Source organism: Polyodon spathula, chromosome 6 (genome assembly GCF_017654505.1).
Source record: "Polyodon spathula isolate WHYD16114869_AA chromosome 6, ASM1765450v1, whole genome shotgun sequence".
NCBI lineage: Eukaryota > Metazoa > Chordata > Actinopteri > Acipenseriformes > Polyodontidae > Polyodon > Polyodon spathula.
The window spans coordinates 16308632-16332715 of record NC_054539.1 but is presented as its reverse complement, the minus strand read 5'-3'; the positions used below and the strand labels follow the sequence as shown (position 1 = coordinate 16332715).

At 36.3% G+C, this 24084-nt stretch overlaps 1 protein-coding gene across 1 annotated transcript in view; it reads left to right on the top strand.

Annotated features, from left to right (window-relative positions):
- The first annotated feature begins 701 nt into the window (after positions 1–701).
- The window catches only part of LOC121316920 (lethal(3)malignant brain tumor-like protein 3), a 38189-nt gene continuing 14806 nt past the window's right edge, over positions 702–24084 (top strand). The window contains exons 1-16 of the mRNA XM_041252294.1: positions 702–766; positions 3274–3395; positions 7174–7285; positions 8290–8443; positions 9369–9522; positions 9746–9830; positions 12236–12330; positions 12599–12703; positions 12922–13057; positions 13314–13405; positions 15506–15657; positions 16645–16721; positions 19439–19524; positions 19644–19754; positions 20457–20571; positions 23188–23290. Coding sequence (XP_041108228.1) covers positions 3294–3395; positions 7174–7285; positions 8290–8443; positions 9369–9522; positions 9746–9830; positions 12236–12330; positions 12599–12703; positions 12922–13057; positions 13314–13405; positions 15506–15657; positions 16645–16721; positions 19439–19524; positions 19644–19754; positions 20457–20571; positions 23188–23290 — 1679 coding nt within the window. The 5' untranslated portion in view covers positions 702–766; positions 3274–3293. The remainder of the gene's footprint in view (positions 767–3273; positions 3396–7173; positions 7286–8289; positions 8444–9368; positions 9523–9745; positions 9831–12235; positions 12331–12598; positions 12704–12921; positions 13058–13313; positions 13406–15505; positions 15658–16644; positions 16722–19438; positions 19525–19643; positions 19755–20456; positions 20572–23187; positions 23291–24084) is intronic.

Genomic DNA, 24084 nt, shown 5'->3' with positions numbered 1-24084 from the left:
GGATGTATAGGCTGATGTTCGGCAATACATTGCATTACATTTCCGGATATGGATATACTACTTTATTCAACACAATTATACACATTTCCAGTTCAACCCTTATAGGAATTTATTTATTTTTATATTGAGGTTTCTACACCTCTTGCAAACATTTTGTATATAAATTCTGTTTTAATTTCAATACAACAACAATATATCACGCCTGCATAGTCATGTCATTGTTTACGAATGTTTGTTTGTTTGTTTTGTGGCTGTTGCTGCAAATCCACAGCGAAATCTATATGCAACACTGTGTAAGAACCCCTCACGAAAAAACAGTAAAATTAAGTATTGGAAGGTTATATATATATATATATATATATATATATATATATGTGTGTTGATGAATATTTAGAATTTCATGGGTGGACAGATGCAGGTTTTTTTCCTGCCGCAAATACACTGCAATTTTGAAAAATGAAGCGGATTTTTAAACAGCAAAACACATTAGGCGACAGCAGTTGATCGGTTTGTTGGTGCAGCCTAGAAGGATACAAAAGAAACACTGCTGACATTCACAGTGTACAACACTAAATAAGTAATTTGGATCCAAGTAAAGAAGTGTCACAGTTTATGGAAAACAGTTCAACTTTTTTCCGTCAGTGTATATGTATTTTTTAGGCTATTCTGCATTTCCTTCCATACAGTCCAAGCGCTCGCTCCGCTCTCCGCCCATGCGCATTGGCTGCTGCCTGGGCAATTTGTCAGTACTCGTGAGAGAATTTGGGTAAGAAACAGACACATTTTAAACAATTTTACATTTATATCAAAATGTTGTTGTGCCAAAATATTCCATAGAATTAGATGACGTGTGCTGTCAAATACTTTCGTTCGCGTTATGCAGCGATTTACTTGGCATAAAACTTAGAAATAAAGTACCTTAAGGACTGGACGTGTCATCAGTAATTTTAGCCAGGAAGAGGTTGATTGTGCATGAAAATTACATTTGAAATACAATTCGACCGAAATAGGCAAGCAAGTTATTTCATATTATAGATATTATTGGTAACTATTATTTATTTCAATGGGAGACTACTAATTTATTATTTAGTATAACTATTTTCAGAATATATGTTGTTTCAGTGTAATTCCTCCATACGACTGAGAAACTGCAGAAAGTGGGTACCTGGAGCTGTACAGAGCTTACACCTATATTTTAAACAACCGTTTGTTTAATTAGGTTGTTCATTGAATAAAATTATTTTTTTTATTTTTTAACTCAACGTGTCTGTAGGCCTATGGGTGAGAAATATATACGGTACTGTATATTCCATCTCCGCCATTTTGGGAAACTGCCTTTAAAACCCCATTAAATAGTATCAGTGTAAATAAATTGTTTAGCAGAGCCTGATCTCAGAGTATGTGGGATAAGCGCCTTACACCGGTATTCAACTGCAAAACATGAAATATCAAGTCATAATTTAAATGAGATGAAAAAAAAAGTCATTTGTGTTTTGTTTTGCAATTACAGTAGTTACGCCCAACGCATCGGGGGGAAAACAAAACTATTTGAGGAAGAACACATGGTTATTTATATAATCTATCTGCAGTGTTTTCATATGTGCTAGAATGGGAGCAAAAGAAAGTAAACATATTCATAATAAATATAGCATTGTAAGGTAAACATTTTATTTTGTTTATCACAAACATTTTTTAAAATTTTGCCTTGGTAGTTATTTGGTATTTCGTGAAAATAGACTACTAACTGTACAACAGCTGTGTAAAGTAGTATTTCAGTTTTCTCTTATTGTCTATACAATAGATTTAAAAAGTCAAAGTACAAAATGCATACAAATTCACGAAGAGAAAACGTGCTGCATTGTTTAGTGTTTAAAACACTAGTCGGAATATATCATCTTAAATATGATAAGCTTTTTCACATGGTGTAAATGTGTTTTATTCTAGAAAATGCACAATGTGTTTGTGCATAGACAGCACTTCTGTAGTTTGCTTCTTTATTTAGTTATTATTATTATTATTATTATTTTATTATTATTATTATTATTATTATTTATAGTAATTGGAAAATAGCATTACTTAAACTGATTTCATTGTTACTGTATTAGGTAAGCTCTGAAAGGTGCACATTTAGAAATGTATCAAAATGTGGCGAAGGACGACATCAAGTGGTATATTAAGGAATCAACAAACCTATTTTATTTAGGAGTGATACTTGTGGGCAAATATTAACTAAATCAAGCCAAAACAAATTGACTGTTAGGATAAGTTAGACTGCCGGTACAATACAACGGACTTTGACTATTGCAGTACAACTAAACAGTGAGAGATTGTTCAGGTAACATTAAGGTTCGAACAGCCAATCGGATTGTGAAAGGAGTCACACGGGACACACCTTGCATTGTTTATTTTCACGACACAACGCATTCGCTTTGTTTGCATACCTTGTAATGTTAACGGTGGAGGTTTCGATTCTGAAATATAAATCACCCTGGAAGCATACGCGAATCACCTTGGAATATAATCATAGTAGCATTTTAAAGTATTTGGATAAAACAACCACAAAAAGATAGATACAAAATTGTATGTAATATTATGGACACTTATATACACACACACACACACACACACACACACACAGACACTCAGAATATGCCAATAGATATAATACTGCTATTGTACAAATAATTCTGTCAAACTGTATTCTTCATTGTTAAGGGTTTATTGGGTTAACTTTTAACATGTTACCATAGAATTGCAACCAGCTACAGTTTTAAAATTGCATTGCTCAGAATGAAGGACAAATACAGTACAATAGTTCTGAGGATGTTATGAGTACTTTTTTTCTATAATTATCAGGTGTCTAATCGTAATAGAATTTAAGATATTTAGTTAGATGGATAGATTGTGCCAACTGTAGTGCATTTTGTATGCAAAAAAAGTGCCTTATGTAGTGTAACAAAAGAACAAACAACAATTTTAGTAATGTATTAATATGCAGTCATGTACCATTAAGGAAAAGCAGCTTAGATCTGGCTGTTTATGCCCTTTTTAAACATGTTTTAATCCATGATGCGCATACCGTGAAATGCCCTTTAAAATTAATAGCTGAATTTCATCAACTGGCCACTGATCTCATTACAATCACACAAAGTAAACAATATCTCTTTAACAGGGCATGTAATCAACAATGTGATCAGGCCTTTAATGCACTAGGGGAAAAAAAAAATGTGTGCAGTGAAAAACGATGAAATGTTTTATAATGGTATATTGCAGAGTTCAGCAGTACCCTCAGCATGATGGAAGAGTTAGCAAGTGGAGGTGCCCAGGAATTTGATGTCTATGGTGCCATGGACTGGAAAGATGGAGTTGGGACTCTTCCAGGCAGTGAGCTGAAAGTAAGAATCCCAGAATAGCTGCTGTTCTCTCTACTCTGTCGATTTTAAAATGTTGTGATCCAATAACAAATGTACTAGAAGAAAAAACATACAGATTTTTTTGTGGAAATCGTTTTAGTTTTCTATCAGAGCCCTTTTTTTTTTTTTTTTAGTTTTAGCTCTATCATCCAAACCTGGGGTTCTCAAAGGTTTTTTTTGCTAGGCCCCCCTTTGCTTTTCAAAGGCTGACTACTGGGGGTATCAGTATACTTTTTCGTACTTTACTATGTAGTGTGCTACATGTAGCAGGGACTTGTAATCATTATACCTGCACGTCAATGGCGTGCGTCGCGGGGGGGGTGGGGGGGGTGGGGGGGGGGGGTGGGGTGGGGTGGGGGTGTCCATATAATATAATTTATATTTAATGCACTTTTATTTCGACCAAACAGATCTCAACAGTAAAAAAACAACCAGATTACAAAATAAAACCATGGCATAATATTAGACCCACAGAAGTGTTTAAATCAACAGCAAGAATGTCATTTGTGTCACTTGTGTGTTTCTGTTTCAAGGTCGTTGTTCTGTATGAATTATATGAATTAAGATTTAGTTTTGCCATCAGAAATGGAGCGAAGCATTGAAAAATTGCATATAGTATTGGTACTGTCTATTTGTAGACTCCTCTGATTTGTAAAGAACAACTGTTTCTTTAAATTCCACATTCAAAGTGGCTTCTGTAGGGTTATGTAGACATTTAAGAAACATGTGTTACTGTCTGAAAAATGTGCATCTTACCTTTCACAGACAACATGATGCAGTTGGGAGAAAGTACATGAAAACAAACGTTCGCCAATGATTGTGGCAATAATCATAAGTTTGTACACGGATTGTGGCAAATTGAGAAACCATGTGAAACACAAAGAAAATCCTGAACATTAAAAACGTTTTTTTGACCAGCGCTGCCACTTATACACATACAAACAAGCATCTGGCTTCATATGTCATCCTTTACTGTTAAGGATTATGTGTATAAGCACTGTAATGTAATGCTAAGGGTTCACTTTGTATATACTGTGTGAAATTATTGTTTCCAAAATGCTTGGCCATTTTTTTTTCTGCCACAGTAGTAGTAACTCAACAGAACTTGCACACTTATGCTCACAGGCACATTATTCTGGGGATTTTGTGTGCTCAGGCATTTTTTTACATTTCACCACAATTTGCAATTCTGTTTTAAATTCTCACTATCTAACTGTAATATTTTTAAAATCCTGTGAACAAGCCTTCTAAATGTAGAATTTGCTGCCAGTCAGTAGTTGGGGTGGGTTTAAGGTATTCAGAACAAATCAATGATACATCAATAAGGAGGGACATTGCCCAACTGCACGGAAAGTGGGTAGGGGGGGGGGGGGGGGGGGGGGGGGGGGCAACGTGAAGTTAGTAACCATTTCCAGTGTTTTTCAGGTGTTTATTTGGTTAAAACCAAAAATCAGAAGCCCTAATCTTAAAGTTATGATAGTATTTTTGGTGATCACATGACCCCCCCCCCCCCCCCCCCCCCCCCCCCCCCCCCACCCCCCCCCCCCCCCCCCCCCCCCCCCCCCCCCCCCCCCCCCCCCCCTGACATGTAGTCTGTTGTACTACTTCAACCCATCTTCGGAGAAAGTACATGAAAACAAACGTTCGCCAATGATTGTGGCAATAATCATAAGTTTGTACACGGATTGTGGCAAATTGAGAAACCATGTGAAACACAAAGAAAATCCTGAACATTAAAAACGTTTTTTTGACCAGCGCTGCCACTTATACACATACAAACAAGCATCTGGCTTCATATGTCATCCTTTACTGTTAAGGATTATGTGTATAAGCACTGTAATGTAATGCTAAGGGTTCACTTTGTATATACTGTGTGAAATTATTGTTTCCAAAATGCTTGGCCATTTTTTTTTCTGCCACAGTAGTAGTAACTCAACAGAACTTGCACACTTATGCTCACAGGCACATTATTCTGGGGATTTTGTGTGCTCAGGCATTTTTTTACATTTCACCACAATTTGCAATTCTGTTTTAAATTCTCACTATCTAACTGTAATATTTTTAAAATCCTGTGAACAAGCCTTCTAAATGTAGAATTTGCTGCCAGTCAGTAGTTAGGGCGGGTTTAAAGTATTCAGAACAAATCAATGATAAATACAAGTCAGGAAGGAGGGACATTGCCCAACTGCGTTAGCCTTGAACGTTTCCATCCCCTGCCCATCCTTGCACATCGGTCACGTGCATGGGGGTCGTCAACGTGAAGTTATAGCCCGACCATTAACCATTTCGGGCAAGACGGTTTTCCTCCACCTCCAAATTCATAGTCTTTATTTGGTTAAGGCCGATTGTAACGGGTTTGAAGCCTTTCCATCCGCCCTCCCCCCACAAAAATCATTCGGCGTACTGTCACAAAGTCCCCCAATCTTAAAGTTTCGGTATTAGAATCTTCAATATCTCATCGTAGGTGACACATGACACCCCCCCCCCCCCCCCCCCCCCCCCCCCCCCCCTTTCACCAGACAACATGATGCCCCCCCCCCCCCCCCCCCCCCCTTTCACAGACAACATGATGCAGTTGGGAGAAAGTACATGAAAACAAACGTTCGCCAATGATTGTGGCAATAATCATAAGTTTGTACACGGATTGTGGCAAATTGAGAAACCATGTGAAACACAAAGAAAATCCTGAACATTAAAAACGTTTTTTTGACCAGCGCTGCCACTTATACACATACAAACAAGCATCTGGCTTCATATGTCATCCTTTACTGTTAAGGATTATGTGTATAAGCACTGTAATGTAATGCTAAGGGTTCACTTTGTATATACTGTGTGAAATTATTGTTTCCAAAATGCTTGGCCATTTTTTTTTCTGTCACAGTAGTATAGTAACTCAACAGAACTTGCACACTTATGCTCACAGGCACATTATTCTGGGGATTTTGTGTGCTCAGGCATTTTTTTACATTTCACCACAATTTGCAATTCTGTTTTAAATTCTCACTATCTAACTGTAATATTTTTAAAATCCTGTGAACAAGCCTTCTAAATGTAGAATTTGCTGCCAGTCAGTAGTTGGGGTGGGTTTAAGGTATTCAGAACAAATCAATGATACATCAATAAGGAGGGACATTGCCCAACTGCACGGAAAGGTAGGGGGGGGGGGGCAACGTGAAGTTAGTAACCATTTCCAGTGTTTTTCAGGTGTTTATTTGGTTAAAACCAAAAATCAGAAGCCCTAATCTTAAAGTTATGATAGTATTTTTGGTGATCACATGACCCCCCCCCCCCCCCCCCCCCCCCCCCCCCCCCCCCCCCCCCCCCCCCAACAAGACCCTTGCAACCCCCCTTTTGGGTCGGGACCCCCTGTTTGAGAAACGCTGATCTAAACCATAGGTGGTTGTCTCAACATTTCTACCAGTGGGCATAACCTCTTTATACTAACAACTTCAAATACAAACTTTTTCAAATATTCAGTTGTATTGGTTAATAAAGATCTATTCCACAGACAAATCTTTGGAGATTATTAGAATTTGTCAGTAGCTCAGCATAGGGTAGCATCTTTCCAAACAGTGAGTAAGTGTAGGTGTTTTACATTTTCCATTGCACTACCATGGAATCTTAAATGGCCAATGTAAAAAGCAGCTTTACTGCTTACTGAATTTGCACCTGCTTGTGATCATAGACTGTCCTGCTTTACAAGAATCTGTCAAAATGACAGCTTTGGAAATCCCACCGTGCTTTTTTTCTGCCTTGCTAGTTCCGAGTGAATGAGTTTGCCATCTTGGAGGTGATTACTGATGAAGCTGAAGTGGAAAGTGGAAAAAAGGCTCATGCCACAACAACATGGGCAGTGCCCACTGCACAAGAAGGTTAGACTGGCTTTAAATGTTTCAAATGTTGAGTTCAAGTAAACTACCCATGTAGTTAAATAGTAATCACTACAATATACACATAGTTGTTATTTTTTATTTCTTACCAGACGCCCTTATCTAGAGCGACTTGTAATTGTTACAAAATATCACAGTACAAAGTATCACATTACAAAATATCACGTTACATAATATCACATTACAGAGTATCATATTAGAGATAAGAGCAGTTGTAAAGTACAATGAAATCAGTAGCAAAAAAGATCAGATTCAAATAAGAGCAAAAGAAATAGTACAGTAATTAATTACATGTAAGAGCGAGTTCGACTGAGAGCAATTCAGTTATATTAAAAATATTTGATTATACCAGTAAAGTCCAGTATGAGCATGTGGTAAGTACGATAAATGGATGAGAATGATTTAAAAAAAGAGCAGCTACAAAAAGCGTGACTACAGAGACCTATAAGAGTAAAATCAAATACAAGATACAGGGAGCAGTTATAATGAAGAGCAGTAGTAGAATTCACCAAGGTATCAGTGTTATTAATAGCAGTTGATTCAGTGGCACCGAATATAAAGAGTTACCACATTGCCTGAGAGTAGGTTCCATTAATGGAAGAAAGAGTCTGATGCTATTCATGATTAGCGTGATTTTATTATAATAGGACTATTATAATAGGACTAATGATGTTATGCAGTCATCATGCCTTACTAGAAGAACTAATTCTTCTGAGGAAAATAGTGCTTCAGCTTTGGCATGTTTTTCTTCATTCATTTCTGAAAGACAATTACTCACATGAATGGCTTAATATAACCACTATATTACTTATATTCAGTAATTTCTGAATGATTGAGTGCCACATGATATTAGATTAATCATTAAAATTAATCTTTTTTTTGCCAAAAAGCCTAACTGACTGACTTCACTGGGCGACCTTGTCACATCTCAAAACTTTTCTCCAAAAGTAATTTAAATAACAAAATAAAAAGCTGTGTTCATTTAGCTTTTTCAGAAACCCAAGCAACTAAAGAAGAGGATACAACAACCACTAAGGGAGATCTTTGTTGTGAGCACTGTCATGAGTGTGGCCCTCCACAGGATTTTCTTGGTGGTGGAAAATTTTGTAGTGCAAAGTGTATGACGTTGGTGCAAGACATGTAAGTTGAACCCACCTTTAACTGTTAAGTGAGTGGTATAAAATCTGAGCTCATTTCATATTGTACATGCTGTAAGCAGACTAGCAAGGGTTTCAAACTCTGCAATCTTAACTATATATAAATAGATGAAGGTCCTGTTTGTATAACATCTCTCTCATTTAGTATGTCTGTAATAAACAAGGTTGTGCGAATAGCCTGATGTTACACTATAAGTCTCTGAACTGGAACAGTTGTGTGAGCAATGGAGTAACAAACTAGGCAGTGATATCTGGATGGACAAAAGCAGTGATTGACTGGAACATTAACTGTGCTTACAAGAGCTCTTATTGTGCTATGCTTTGACTTGATACTGTACCTTACTGAACCTGATCATACAGTTTAACATAAATACTAAATATGCTGCTTTGTTACCTTGGTATCAATCTAGTTATGATATTTTTAACGAATAGAGGTGACTACAGCTCATTTAAGAAGGACCATTCATGTTTTTAGTAAGTTCACTTTCACAGAGTTGAATTCTTCTTCTTCTTCTTCTTCTTCTTCTTCTTCTTCTTCTTCTTCTTCTTGATATTATTCGAATTTCACATTTAGGACCGGCACGCCTGGTTATTCGGTATTCAGTGTTATTTTGCACTTTTGCATGCAGGTTGAAATTATTTAATATAAATACACAGCACTAGAGTCATTTAAAATCCACCCTAAATGAAAATGGTCTGAAGCCTTGTCAATCAAGCAATAACTAAAGTGATTCTCAGAAGACTAAATAAGATCAGTTTATTATAATGCAAAATACCCAGAAAAAAAAAAAAAACATTTGACAAATCTATTTTGAAAAAGTATTTTGAACACTGTGAAACAGGTACACAGTGTTCAGATGCAGCAACACCTGATGTGTTAATGATGGTTTTGACTGTCTTTCTTTTAGTTCTAGAAAACAAAAGCTGAAGAAAGAAGCACCAAAATCCAGTGATGAGGATGTCTCGAAATGCATCCGAAAAAGAAAAAACAAAGCGTCTGAGAACATGAAAGAACAGCAAAAAGAGAACAGAGACGAGGTCGGAGAAGAGGAAGATGACCCTGTTAGTAGTAATTTGATTTCCTAGGAGTTTGAATAGAAACAAACCTTTTCACAGCTGGGTTTCACCAGGCACAGGTTTCAAAGTTTTTCTTCATTTCTTGTGACTAGTGATTAGACTCTAATGAGAAAAGCAGAGCAGGGAATAGAAATTGTTCATTTGAATAGAAAAATAATTGCTTTAGTGTTTAATTTACTGTAATTCTTTTGTTATTATAATTGTACAGTACGAAAAACCAGACAGGAAAATACAGAAAGGACCTCAAAGGACTCGCAGAAAAAGAAGAGGGGATGCAGCCCTCCTGAAGCAAAGTGAGTTTCAACACTGCAGAATTGTTTATCACCAGTGTGTGGCTAAGACTCAACTATCGGTTTAAAGAATTGTAAGAGGAAAAACAAACATTTTATTGTGTAAACCAAGACAGATGCTTTGGTTATCTTTGCACCTCTTATATTTTTAGTTTTTATCTCAAGTCATTGTCTGTACCTCAGGAGCGCTTTTGTCCAGGTATCAGTCAAACCAGCCCAAAACTAGGTTGGCCTAAGCACTGTCGGACCTAAGCCTACGACCACAGTGAAATTGATAATAATCACAGTCATAAGTTTACTAACCTTTACTTTACAAAGACAGCAAGTAAAAAAAAAAAAAAAAAGGTGAAAGAACATTATACAGAACATTATAAAAATTAAGAGACCATTGCAAAATTATCAGTTTCTCTGGTTTTACTATTTATAGGTATGTGTTTGGGTAAAATGAACATTTTTGTTTTATTCTATAAACTACTGACAACATTTCTCCCAAATTCCAAATAAAAATATTGTCATTTAGAGCATTTATTTGCAGAAAATGACAACTGGTCAAAATAACAAAAAAGGTGCAGTGTTGTCAGACCTCGCATAATGCAAAGAAAATAAGTTCAGATTCATTTTTAAACAACACAATACTAATGTTTTAACTTAGGAAGAGTTCAGAAATCAATATTTGGTGGAATAACCCTGATTTTCAAGCACAGCTTTCATGCGTCTTGGCATGCTCTCCACCAGTCTTTCACATTGATGTTGAGTGACTTTATGCCACTCCTGGCACAAAAATTCAAGCAGCTCGGCTTTGTTTGATGGCTAGTGACCATCCGTCTTCCTCTTGATCACATTCCAGAGGTTTTCAATGGGGTTCAGGTCTGGAGATTGGGCTGGCCATGACAGGGTCTTGATCTGGTGGTCCTCCATCCACACCTTGATCGACCTGGCTGTGTGTCATGGAGCATTGTCCTGGTGGAAATACCAATCCTCAGAGTTGGGGAACATTGTCAGAGCAGAAGGAAGCAAGTTTTCTTCCAGGACAACCTTGTACTTGGCTTGATTCATGCCAAAGCTGCCCGATTCCAGCCTTGCTGAAGCACCCCCAGATCATCACCGATCCTCCACCACATTTCACAAGAGGTGCGAGACACTGTGGCTTGTAGGCCTCTCCAGGTCTCCGTCTAACCATTAGACGACCTGTTGTTGGGCAAAGCTGAAAATTGGACTCATCTGGGGGTGCTTCAGCAAGGCTGGAATCGGGCAGATTTGTCTTTGTGAAGGGCGCATGAATCAAGCCAAGTGGGACAGAGGATGCGTTTTACAGTATAAGTCTATGGCTTTAGTTTATACAGTGGCTTCAGTGGAAAATGTCCCCAGTATTGTGGAAGGTGTGGTACTTGATACTGTATTATACTGCAGGGTACCGGTCGGTTGCCACGGAAACACTCTTTTAAAAAAAAAAAAAAAATCATGTGTCAACTACATTTGTGATTAATTTCCCAAAGAACTGCCAGGTGGCACGCTTTTCTTTTAAAGCTTAAAAAGAAAACTGTGGTTGTACTTCAGATGGTGTCGTTTCAAATCATGTGGCACTGTATCACATTTTAAGGAATTACTAAAGCTAACTCCTAGATCTGAAAAAAAAAAAAAAACATATATTGATGGGAGAAAGAAATAGGAACACTTACTGGTACATAAAACCTAAATTAACATAAACGCAGCGTAACATTTGGTCTGGCTTTGGCTAGAAATATTTTTTTTACATTCTCATGACCAGCCTTTTTCAGACCCTTTGTGCAGGAAAACTATAGGATCATTAAACTGTGAGAATTGGAATGTTTGTATTTTTGGAGAAGGTGTGATTAAACAAAATGTATATTTATTATGTTAATACTATACTGTGCATTATTATGTGTGTGTGTGTGTGTGTGTGTGTGTGTGTGTATATATGTATATATATATATATATATATATATATATATATATATATATATATATATATATATATATATATCATTATTATTATTTTTGAAGTAGTAGTAGTGTTATATAGTACAACACATATATAGTTGTTTCACATTTTATCCACTTGCTTGTCTTTGTAAAGTGAAGGTTAGTGAAATTATGATTGTGATTGTGATTATGTCCATTTTCACTTAGGTCCAAGGAACCTTACATCGGATTTCACTTACACCTGGCAGTGCTTAGGTTGATCTACTTTTGTACCGATTTGACTATGAACCCTTTTGTCCAGTTTAATAGTTCTACCCTCAACATGCATTTCATAGAAACACAGTACGGCTAGATTAAAGCTCTCATCCTCACAGCCTGGAAGAAAAAAAAGTGTTTGCATGACCATCACATAGAAATGGTTTGAACTAAAATGTGGACTTGTTTTTCCTCAATTCTGTTTCTAGCAATGCCTTATGGGGGGAAGAAGAAATCATGGAGTTGGGCATCATATCTGGAACAGGAAAAAGCAGTTGCTGCACCGAGCAAACTATTTAAAGAGGTAACAAGAGTATTCACATTTGGTTTAGTTTCTATTTCAGAGACTCCTATTGCTACTTGTTTCATGTAGTACATTAATAAATAGTGCTTCTACCTTGCCTGTTTGTAAATTCAAATATGAAATGGCCTGGGTGATATCAAATTGTTAACTTTAAGTGATTAACCTAAAGTGTATTAGTGTATGCCTGGTAATGTTAAGTAGATAACTGATTTGTATTTTTTTAAATAAAATAAATAACAATAATAATAATGTCTTCGTTTTTTTCCAGCACCAGTCATTTCCGCAAAGCAAAACTGGATTCAAAGTAGGAATGAAATTGGAAGGAGTGGACCCTGAACACCCTTCAATGTACTGTGTTCTTACTGTTGCTGAGGTAACCACATAAGTTAAAGTCTAAAAAAAATCAGCTTTGAATTTTGATAACACTAGGTTTAATGTGTTCTGTGCACTGGCATTGTTAACATTACATCTTATTTATGAAATCACTTTTTTCTGTTTTTACATATCCAAAAAACAGGTTGTCATGTGTGTTTCGGTTACCTGGTGAATTTAAATGCATATATTGATTAAATATTGAACTTCTCTTTTTAGGTATTGGGCCACAGAATAAGACTCCATTTTGACAATTATTCAGATTGCTATGACTTTTGGTTAAATGCAAACTCTGCAGATATCCATCCAGTAAGCTGGTGTGAAAAAACTGGACACAAACTTCACCCACCGAAAGGTAAGAGCTGCTTCAACTCAAGCCCGTTTTAGGATTAGTAGTAAAACTTTATACAGTTCAAGCTGTTTTCACTTCCTCTCAAAGACAGGTTAGGTACATGTTTTGCAGTGTTTTTTTCTGGGAGTAAAAACACTAACAGTACTGTATTTCCCCTCAGCCTCTTCAGGAGTGTTGTGGGATAAGCAGTAAGAAAGTTGTTAGGGAGACCTGGACTGAACTCTTATTACGCATTGATGGTGCATGCTTCATTTTACAGGGGTCAAAGAAGGTGAATTTAACTGGCAGTCATACCTCAAGCTATGCAAGGCTCAGGCAGCACCCAAATCTCTGTTTGAAAACCGAAACACAGTAAGTATGATAAGCATGCTTTAATCCTTCATCGGCAGAAAAAAAAAAAAACAGAGCGCGCATAATGGGATAAAACATGACCTGAAGGATAGACTCGGGTATATGTATATTTAAAAGAACCAAAATGTATTTAGCCAATAGTCTTCCTAGCTATAGCTGACTTCACTTTTTATGGTCACTTCTTTTGGGCTAGAATGATTCATATAATTGAATTTTAGCTCCCATTTGAATTAGAGATGCTGATATAAGTGGTAGCTTTATTGCTTTATGCATGATAATGATGGTTGTTTACTGTTGCAAATCTAAATGTGTTATTTCTGAAATGCACCTGCACTACATCTCTAGCAGTTTTTGTAATAAATCTTTGGATTGCCTTCATGTTTCCTCCATATTGGACTTTGTGGTCCCTTATTAAAAAAAATGTTGTAGCAGCAGTTTATTAATTTTACTTCAATACTGTGAGGGAGTTATTAATTCCAACCCTCACTAAAAACCATAAAAGTTAACATTACCATTTCATCATAGTGTGTTTATCATTGCACTGTTTAAGGAGAACTGAACGGTTAAGGGCTGGCACGAACATCACTGTGCTAATTGCTTGTACTTTTGATTTGTAATTGTGTATTTAAACCATAGCTTTTGTATTGCAAAAGTACATAAATCAGTCAACTTACCGGTTGGAGGGGGTGTTAGCCTTGTTGCTGGGAGACCTGTGAAAAGAAAAAGAAAGAAAAGTTAGTAATCTGTGTAAACATGGCGAAATGTGCATACTGTGTTCTTTTAATGAAAGGGTGCACTCTTTTGTTGGAAAAATATTGCAGGAAAGGTTGTGTTCAAAATACACAGTAAAAAAAAAATACCTTACCTTTTGAATTCAGCCGTTGTTTGTTTGTTTGTTTGTTTGTGTGGGCAGAGGGGGCGTGCGTCTGTGTAGGTGTACGCGCATCTAAAGCTCATGCATTTATATTGCAGCTAGCGAGAGCATAATAATATTAGTAAACAGAAAGAAAAAAAGGAATGCAAATCTAATGGCCATGGCAATGTACTTTATTTGGTTTTATGTAAAGTATGCAAATTTAATGTTTTAGAAACTATTTTGAAATAATTACTCCCCACTCACTTGGATGAGTTTAGAGGATGGGGCTGATGACAGTCAGGTGATTATAAGGTCACCTAAGCAGTAGATGGTTGGTTGTGGTTGGATGTGGGTTGTGGTTGGATATTCTGGAGTAGCAGCAGCAGCAGGCAGGAGTTCTATAACTGTTTTCATTTTTTTTTGAGAGGCTAGAGGCAAGCAGAAAGCTAATCCACTGTTAAAGCTGAGCTTAACTGTGTTATCCATGTTTATCCTTGGGTTTTTATGTTGTTGTTTTGATTAAAACAACTGTTCACCATTACTGCAACTGTTCCGCAACCTCACAAATACACTAATAAAAACATGTGCATGCCTGGCTACTATGCTCCATTCTCGGCTATACGATAGCAGGGGAAATATCAGGAGAAAAAAAGTGTGCCAGAAGGGCCCTGGAAAATAAGGGAGAGTTGGCAGACAAGTACTGTAACATAGCCTACTGTACTGTAGTATTAACAAAAGTAATAACTCTGTATCCTCATGTGTTTTTAGCAAGAATGCACATGTCATTTATGCCTCGTTGCATCTCATCATTTTTATTCTACTGTAACACATCACATCTGGGAAGTTTGCTAAATTGCTCAAATTAATTTGTTATGAGGCCACTCCAAAACATTTCTGGCAACACAGTGATGGCACAAACCCCAATTAAGTGGAGAAAAGCATGCCTGCAAAATCAAATAAGGGGTTTTCGGCCAACGCCAGTACCACTTTATGTCCTGCAATTAGGGGCTAACTCGATTTGTTTTTCAAACTACAGTATCTAGTTAACTCTTAAAGACTGCTTGCATCGTTTATAAAATATATACACAGTGTTCTAAGCTTATGGGTCTTCTCTACTTTTAATTAAAGCCTGTGAAGTATGTTACATACTAGTATTGTGGTTCACAGTAGTTTACATAGTGTCTATTCCTAAGCCCTGCAAATGTTGCATGGAAAAATAGGCCCATTTCTTTTCTGTTTTGTAGACTGTTACCCCTTCAGGTTTTCGGATAGGAATGAAGTTCGAAGCAGTTGACAAGAAGAACCCTGCTTTTATCTGTGTTGCCACAGTAACTGACATGGTCGACAGTCGCTTTCTGGTGCACTTTGATAATTGGGATGAGAGCTACGACTACTGGTAAATCTACTTATATCAGTTGTACAGATTCATATTGATAGTGTTTTCTTTTTGAGGTAGAGGACAGTATATGCACTTTTTTTATAATATATTCAGCAATTTGTTATAAGGCAGTGACATAGTTTGTGTTGAAGGACTGAGATACTGTGTTCTGTAATACCTGTCACATTTGTAATAATGAGAGAATGGTTACACTGCTGAAAATTGCAGTTGGTATTCCTGGATCTTATCATACATTGTGCATGGTATTTCAAAAAGCAACATTCTAAAAATGTTTTTTTTTTTTAAACTTTTGAGAAAATCAGCCACCAAGTTCATTACATCTTTCAGTAACGTATGAAGGAAGGCCTTATTTGCAGTATCATTTCTGTAGTTGACCTTTACTAATTCCTGCCTCCTAAACCTTTTTTCGCAGCTTAATAATTATTTTATTCTGATTTAAAACCTCACTCCCAAAGATGACAATGCCAATTGATCAGGGCTTTATTGTCTGCAGTTCTAGTTAAAACCACCAGATGGAGGTAGTTGATTTGTAAAGTGGAGTGTTTAATTATATTTCCTATTTATTTATTTATGTATTTGTTTATTTATGTATTTATTTGTACTTACGCTTTTCAAAAAGGATAATGTAAAGATAGCTTTATTTAGTAATATAAGTTATATTCCTGAATAAAGAGATCCATAATTTTGTACTGTATATAAACCGATATATTGTAGTATTGAGCAGGGATTGCTAGACAGTTAGCACAGTATGACATTTATGCAGTTACTTGGTGGAACACGTACCATTTCAATAGAACGTCATTTTCACATCCATTTATGTTTTAAACATATATTAAACTCATTCTATCTTTATTCAACAGCAGTCTTTGCTGCTGTTATGTATGCAAAAAGAGTATGTTATAGTGCAGTGCCTAATGTTTAATATATACTGCATTCAGACATTAGAGTTGTAGTGTGACTGTAACACATGTTTTTATTTTCTAGGTGTGATGCAACAAGTCCCTATATTCACCCAGTTGGCTGGTGTAGAGAACATGGCAAAGTCCTCACCACTCCTCCAGGTAAGTAATAATAACAACAATGCAGGCTAAAATAAATCCATATTAAATCTGTATTGTAAAATTACATTAACTTTAACCCAAGCCGAGTAAAATCAGAACCACCTATTTGTACATAAAAATGGGTTCTAGGTGGCGGCAGTAGGTTAATTTACTCAAAAAATAAAGTAAATAGTGGAATTCCTAATAAAAGTATATTCGCAATTTGCGCTATTTAAAATTTAGGAAACTATTACTGTTACAAAACTAGTAACAAACAACTTCTTTTGTACCCCTGCCAGCTTAATTTTCCCTTTGAAAAAAAATACAGATTGCACACTGGAGTAAAAACTGTTTGACAAAAGGCGGCTATTGTGTTCTTCCACCCGAGTGCATTCTGATTTTTAGATGTCACATATTATTATCTTCAGACGGAGCATGTGTAGCTTAATGAGATTAGAGTTTACTGGAGGAGTTCTAGGAATATGACGTGCTTAAAAGTAATTCTCGAAAAATTCATAATATAGTACTAATTAAGTATGTGCTTTTAAATGTGTCAATATTAAATTAAATACCCAAACCTCTTCATTGAAAGATGCTTTATTATGTAAACCAATGCAACGGTATGGGTGAAACAAACCACAATTATCACCTTTGATCACAACTAATTCTTGAAATAAAAAGAAGCCGATGCATCAGGCGTTGTTTGTGTTTATCCTGTCCTAGAAGATATGATGTCAAAATAAGCTTTTAATATTTTAGCACCTGTGTCGACTTCTGCTAATTCTTGTGAAATTTTACATGATGAGAATCGCAAAGAGGAATCTGAGAAGACTATGAGTGCCAGTCGTTGTACTGTAACTTTGAATCAACAATGAGTGATCCAATGTCTGCCCAAACTGTTGGGGGATAGCCTGTGCATTGACACATGGGTTTTTCTAAAAAAACATACCGTTACATATCCCCACGTGTTGTTACAACTGTTTAAATAACCTACCTGTAATTTTTTATTTTCGTTGTTAACAACCTGACAACTTTTTACACTTTTAACTTTAAAGTCTGTTTCAAAGCTCTTTTCAAAACAGCCGCTGTAGTGCACTGATAGTGTAAGGATTAATGCCCACATTGTCAAACACATGACCCAGCACTAACGCTTCATGATGTGGTATGGAACAGAAAAGCCAGAGCAGTTTTTTTAATGTTGGCTTTTTTTTTATCATTCTTCCTGCAGTGATTTACGGTCTCCACACACTGGATGCAATGTGATTTGTCCTGCGATAAAATGATACTTTCTCTGTGACACTACCTTTCACACCAGTGGCGACAAGCGCACGCGATGTGATAGGCGATTCTCCTATGATTGTATCATCAGCTGGAAATAATCTGATCTAAAACAAATATGTCCACTTTATTAATGGAAGACCTTTCGAAATGTTGACGACAGATTAATCCGACCACAATTGGAATGCCAGAAAATAGTAATAATAATAATAATCCCTATGACTTGTACAGTTGATAAACATGGAGCTCAGTAATAGCAAGCTACATATGTGCACTCTGTTTCTCTCTCTCTCTCTCTCTCTCTCTCTCTCTCTCTCTCTCTCTCTCTCTGTTACAGTATGATAGTCCTGTTATACAACTAATAAAAATGTAGAATACATAATAGCTTTTCAGAATACTTATTCCGTTCAAGGTAAATGAATCACCCACACCAGCTATATCCAGTTCCCTGGAAATGGACTGCCAGATGTTTTCTGCCATTGCCATGTCTTTATAATATTTGTCCTTTATTGTACAGCTCTGGGTATTTTGATGCAGCGGAATTATGTTTTCTTCCGCCATTGCTTACTGAAGGCGTGTAAGGGAAGCTGTTCCTCATTGGTCAGTTCCCTAGTTGCCTCGTGACAGAATCGCAAAAATAGATATCAGTCATTTTTTCACATCACTTCAGTGTCGCCTGTCGCATCACAGGCAGCGAATGGCTCATATCAAAATTTTTTTTTTTTTTTGTCGTGGACCGGTGGCATACAACACATTTTCTTGTGGCATCGTGTCCGGTGTGTAGAGGCCTTTTAGAGGACAGACCTCAAACCCCCGTGTGCTAGAATGGCCATTTTGAAACGGTCAGTTTCCCTGTACAAATTACAATTTTATTTATATATTGATTTATTGAATTCCTGTCTTGTACTGGAATGAAATTAAATGGAATTAATACATAAAAAGGTAGTAGTTCCCATGACCGTGCTTTCCCGATTCATTCTCATCTCGCATTCATAAGTTATATCACTCAGCCAAGTCTTCAGATAACAAGCATCACTTCTAGGCTACAGGAACTAACCATCACTGGACAGCAGTTATGTGTAGAATTAAGGTTAATAGTATTAATAAACATTTTGTGGTATTAAAAAAATAACAACAAACCTCAGTTAATATAATTTCCAATTGAATATTCAATGAAAATCAATCGTTTGGCTCAGCCCTTGTTTTGTATATGCTGAACAGCAAAAAAATGCCGTTAAAAATAATAGTAGTTTATTGTTAGTTTTTTAGAGTTAAAATTGGTTTAATTCTTTTAGAAAATTTGGCTTTTGTGTGCAGTTTCTCCAGTACTGGATCTAGCTGCCTCTGGGCTGTTATGTGTAGTTCTTAAATTTACCAATAATCTTTTCATAAAAATAAATAAACAAATGAAATGAAAATGGTTTCTACATTTAAGTTAATTTATGAAATCTGTTTTACAGATTATCCAAATGTTAAACAGTTTAGCTGGGAAACATATTTGGAAGAAACCAGTACATTACCAGCCCCTGCAAGAGCTTTTAAAACGGTAAATATGATTTTTTTTTTTTTTTTTCTTAAATCACCTTTATTTAATTTTGTATATACTTGTTTTTTTTAATACATTGGTGGATGCATTTGTAATAAAAAACTGTTTTGTCATTTTAGCAACCACCTCATGGTTTTCAGAAAAATATGAAGTTAGAAGCTGTTGACAAAAGGAACCCTGCGCTTATTAGAGTTGTGACAATCGTAGATACAGATGATCACAGAATGAAGGTGAGTTTTACATTTTTCATACTACTATGTTTCACTTCTTAAAAACAACAGTTGAGGCTGTGAACTAAGGATGGGAGTCATGTTATATGACAATGGACACGTTCCCTTCATTATGTCAGTCCATGGCTTCTAAATATATTCGTTCATTTTGTATAGCTAATTGTACTTGTTTTATACTGTTACGGTATTATTAATAATGATAATTGTGTGTGGAAATGAAGGATATCCCTGATAAAGTACTGTATATAACTTACTTTTTTCAGAATATCTTTATAATTCTTTTCTTTCAAATTTCAATTAATCAGAGTGTGTTTATTTTCAAACTGCACTTGGAGGCCATTGACAGATTTGATGTGACACTGAAAATGTGATGCTGACAATTAATTGTTGGTATTTAACCATTAAATGACCTTGAACATGTTGTATTTTTAAAACTATAGTCCAGTCGATTAAAGACTAAAACTTATAGAACACCTTATCATACAGGAGCAGGTCAAAGTGCTTTACAGAGGAATATTGCAAAAGATTAGGGCTGGTGCTTATGGGCAGGGTATTAAATGTTAAAAGTCACATGTGTGATTTGGATTAGTTTCAAGCTGTCAAACAAAGTATTGTATGTAAAGAAAGATCAGTGGACTGTATTGTGTATTGCATCTAAATCTAAACAGGGATTGTTGAAATCATGTTCTGTTTTGGTTGTAGATCCATTTTGATGGCTGGTGTGATGAGTATGATTACTGGGTTGATACAGATAGCCCTGATATTCACCCAGCTGGCTGGTGTGCTAAAGTAGGCCATCCCCTTCAGCCACCTATCAGTAAGTAATTATGTAAAACTACAAAATGAAGAAACCAAGTCAATTGTTAAGTGTTTAAAGATATGCATGAAGTCATGTTTTACTGATTTTACAAGTGTAAGAAGGGCTTTTGGTTCAGGATTGTTGTTGTTTATTAAAAACTGTTTAGATCTGATAAGTCATACATAACTACCAGTACTGGTATGTCAAATTGACTTTAAGAAACTATTAGCTGCTGTTACTTGCGAGCAACAAGCAAAGGTCCTTGTTTTGTTTACGAACCATGTTGCTGTCCAGAAGAGCTTATTGGATTGTTTTGTGCCTTGGGGGAGGAATGTAAATCTCATCGGTATCCAATAATAACAGTGTTTCTCTAGCTATCACTGGAAACTCCTCAGGGCTTGTCCATTAAGTCTGCTTCTGTAGTCACTTAGTACCTTCTGCACGCATGTTATTGATTTTTTTTTTTTTTTTTTTACCTAATCCACCAACAAAAAAACCCCACAAATGTCACTCTTATCACGAGGAGAAAGTATTCCTTAATTGTGACATTTCTTTCTTGTGGTAATGAACCTATTGTGTAAAAAGCAGTCAACGTTGAATAATACCCTGTTTGTGCTACATGTTGAAAATTGGATTGGAAGTGTGAAAAATAATTTTTGATGGTTTTTTAGTGTGCTTACCTTTTTCTGTCTTGTCTGTAATATGCACATTTTTATTTTGCTTTGTGGACCTGGAGGATACTGAACTAGCTTACCTTCTCTATTGATGATTTTCCTCTAGAATAGTTTCCATAGTAACTAGGGGTATTCCCAGTTCAACTTGGGTAGTTATGTTTGGCGAAAACACATTGCACTTTTTTGTTTACAGCTGCTTTTATGTTTTAACTGTCAATTAATACACTGATGTATCCCTTAAGAAAAGAAAAATCTATAAAAGCCGTTTATCTCCAGGCTTATTCTCTTCTGATTCTTATTAAATGAGAAAAATCTTACATTTTTAGATTAGATTTTTTTCTTCTGTTTTTAAACAAGCACTATCTGAATATGTCTAATATGTAAGTGAACCATGGGTGAAGTATTGCACAGCTGCTCCAGGGTAAAGATTACAATTGTTCCATTGTGCGTTCTTTTCTACTCTGTTGATTAGCAATATGTTGGCAGAATTGGGCATGTTACTGAAAAAAAAGTATATTATATTATATTACTCGCTACATATTACTTGTTATATTTCTTTATCTTGTTTTGTCCTGTGAAACAGTTGTTGTAACTATTCTTTACTTTTTATTTATACATCTTGTTCAATTATTAAATGTGTCTGTGACAGGGTGCTCGTGTCACCTATGTGGGTAACCACTGATGTGCAAGACAGAGAGACATGGGAGTTGGAGTTGAAACGCCAGCACAGGCATGCAGGATTTTTTGACACACACAAAAAGTAAACAAACACACATGTATTTTGTAGATACACACATACACACACATATATATATATATATATATATATATATATATATATATATATATATATATATATATATATATATATATACAGCTCTGGAAAAAATTAAGAGACCACTGCAAAATTATCAGTTTCTCTGGTTTTACTATTTATAGGTATGTGTTTGGGTAAAATGAACATTTTTGTTTTATTCTATAAACTACTGACAACATTTCTCCCAAATTCCAAATAAAAATATTGTCATTTAGAGCATTTATTTGCAGAAAATGACAACTGGTCAAAATAACAAAAAAGATGCAGTGTTGTCAGACCTCGAATAATGCAAAGAAAATAAGTTCATATTCATTTTTAAACAACACAGTACTAATGTTTTAACTTAGGAAGAGTTCAGAAATCAATATTTGGTGGAATAACCCTGATTTTCAAGCACAGCTTTCATGCGTCTTGGCATGCTCTCCACCAGTCTTTCACATTGATGTTGGGTGACTTTATGCCACTCTTGGCGCAAAAATTCAAGCAGCTCAGCTTTGTTTGATGGCTTGTGACCATCCATCTTCCTCTTGATCACATTCCAGAGGTTTTCAATGGGGTTCAGGTCTGGAGATTGGGCTGGCCATGACAGGGTCTTGATCTGGTGGTCCTCCATCCACACCTTGATTGACCTGGCTGTGTGGCATGGAGCATTGTCCTGCTGGAAAAACCAATCCTCAGAGTTGGGGAACATTGTCAGAGCAGAAGGAAGCAAGTTTTCTTCCAGGACAACCTTGTACTTGGCTTGATTCATGCCAAAGCTGCCCGATTCCAGCCTTGCTGAAGCACCCCCAGATCATCACGATCCTCCACCACATTTCACAGTGGATGCGAGACACTGTGGCTTGTAGGCCTCTCTAGGTCTCCGTCTAACCATTAGACGACCAGGTGTTGGGCAAAGCTGAAAATTGGACTCATCTGGGGGTGCTTCAGCAAGGCTGGAATCGGGCAGATTTGTCTTTGTGAAGGACGCATGAATCAAGCCAAGTACAAGGTTGTCCTAGAAGAAAACTTGCTTCCTTCTGCTCTGACAACGTTCTCCAACTCTGCGGATCTTATTACAGTAACGTGTCACCCCAATTCTGCACGTTGGTATTTAGCATGGGAATTCTTAAGTAATTGTTTGCACTTCTTCTAATGGTATAGGTCCACAGGATATGTTTGAAGCCTCAGAACAAGGAGGATGTCCTACTCCAGGATGTAAAGGGGTTGGACACATAAAAGGAGCCAGATACTCAGGTCACCACAGGTACACTTGATCCATGCATTAAGTATCTCTTTGAGGGAAGCTTGTACTCTATACATTTGCAAATCCACTGCATCTACAAATGCTAAAATTAATCAACCATTTCAGCTAGCAACTTCATATTTTCCATTATATTTATTTAGTGTAAAATACAGATATAAAATTAACCACTTGCTCTCAAACATAACTAGACACACAGGCATTTTTGCTTTTCATCTTTGTAGTCTGTAGAAGCCCCATTAACACTGTATTCACTATAGTCAGTTATTTTGTGTTATGGTCTGCTTTAACTCACCCAATTGTTTGCATCGCAGCAGTATCTATCACCACATAATGCACAACTCTAGCCAAGGTGAATGACCAGGTTACTGCCTAGCTAGTTATTTGGATTTGAATGAACGATACCCCTCACATCTGTCTAGCATTTACCATATACCGGTGTTAGTCATTCTGTCAAGACACAATGTAGCACATTTATCTTTTTCTTATTTAATGCAATTAATGACACTTGTCAGCAGTGATTTGTGGTCTTATGTGAGTTTAAAATTGAATGTAAGTATTGCATTTAATACCTTTTTTTTTAAACGGATAATAGCATTATCTTCCCAACACAAAAGTGTGATTTTTTTAGCAGCATTAATTCAACTGCAGACCTCACCACTTCCTTCCTTAACAGTCGCATCATATACATGTCACTATATTTTCTACCGAGTGTCTTGTGTTACAGTGATCTTTTATGCTTCATTTATAAAGTTATGCAGCTGTAATACTTGGTTAACTTATCTAGCATTCTCTTT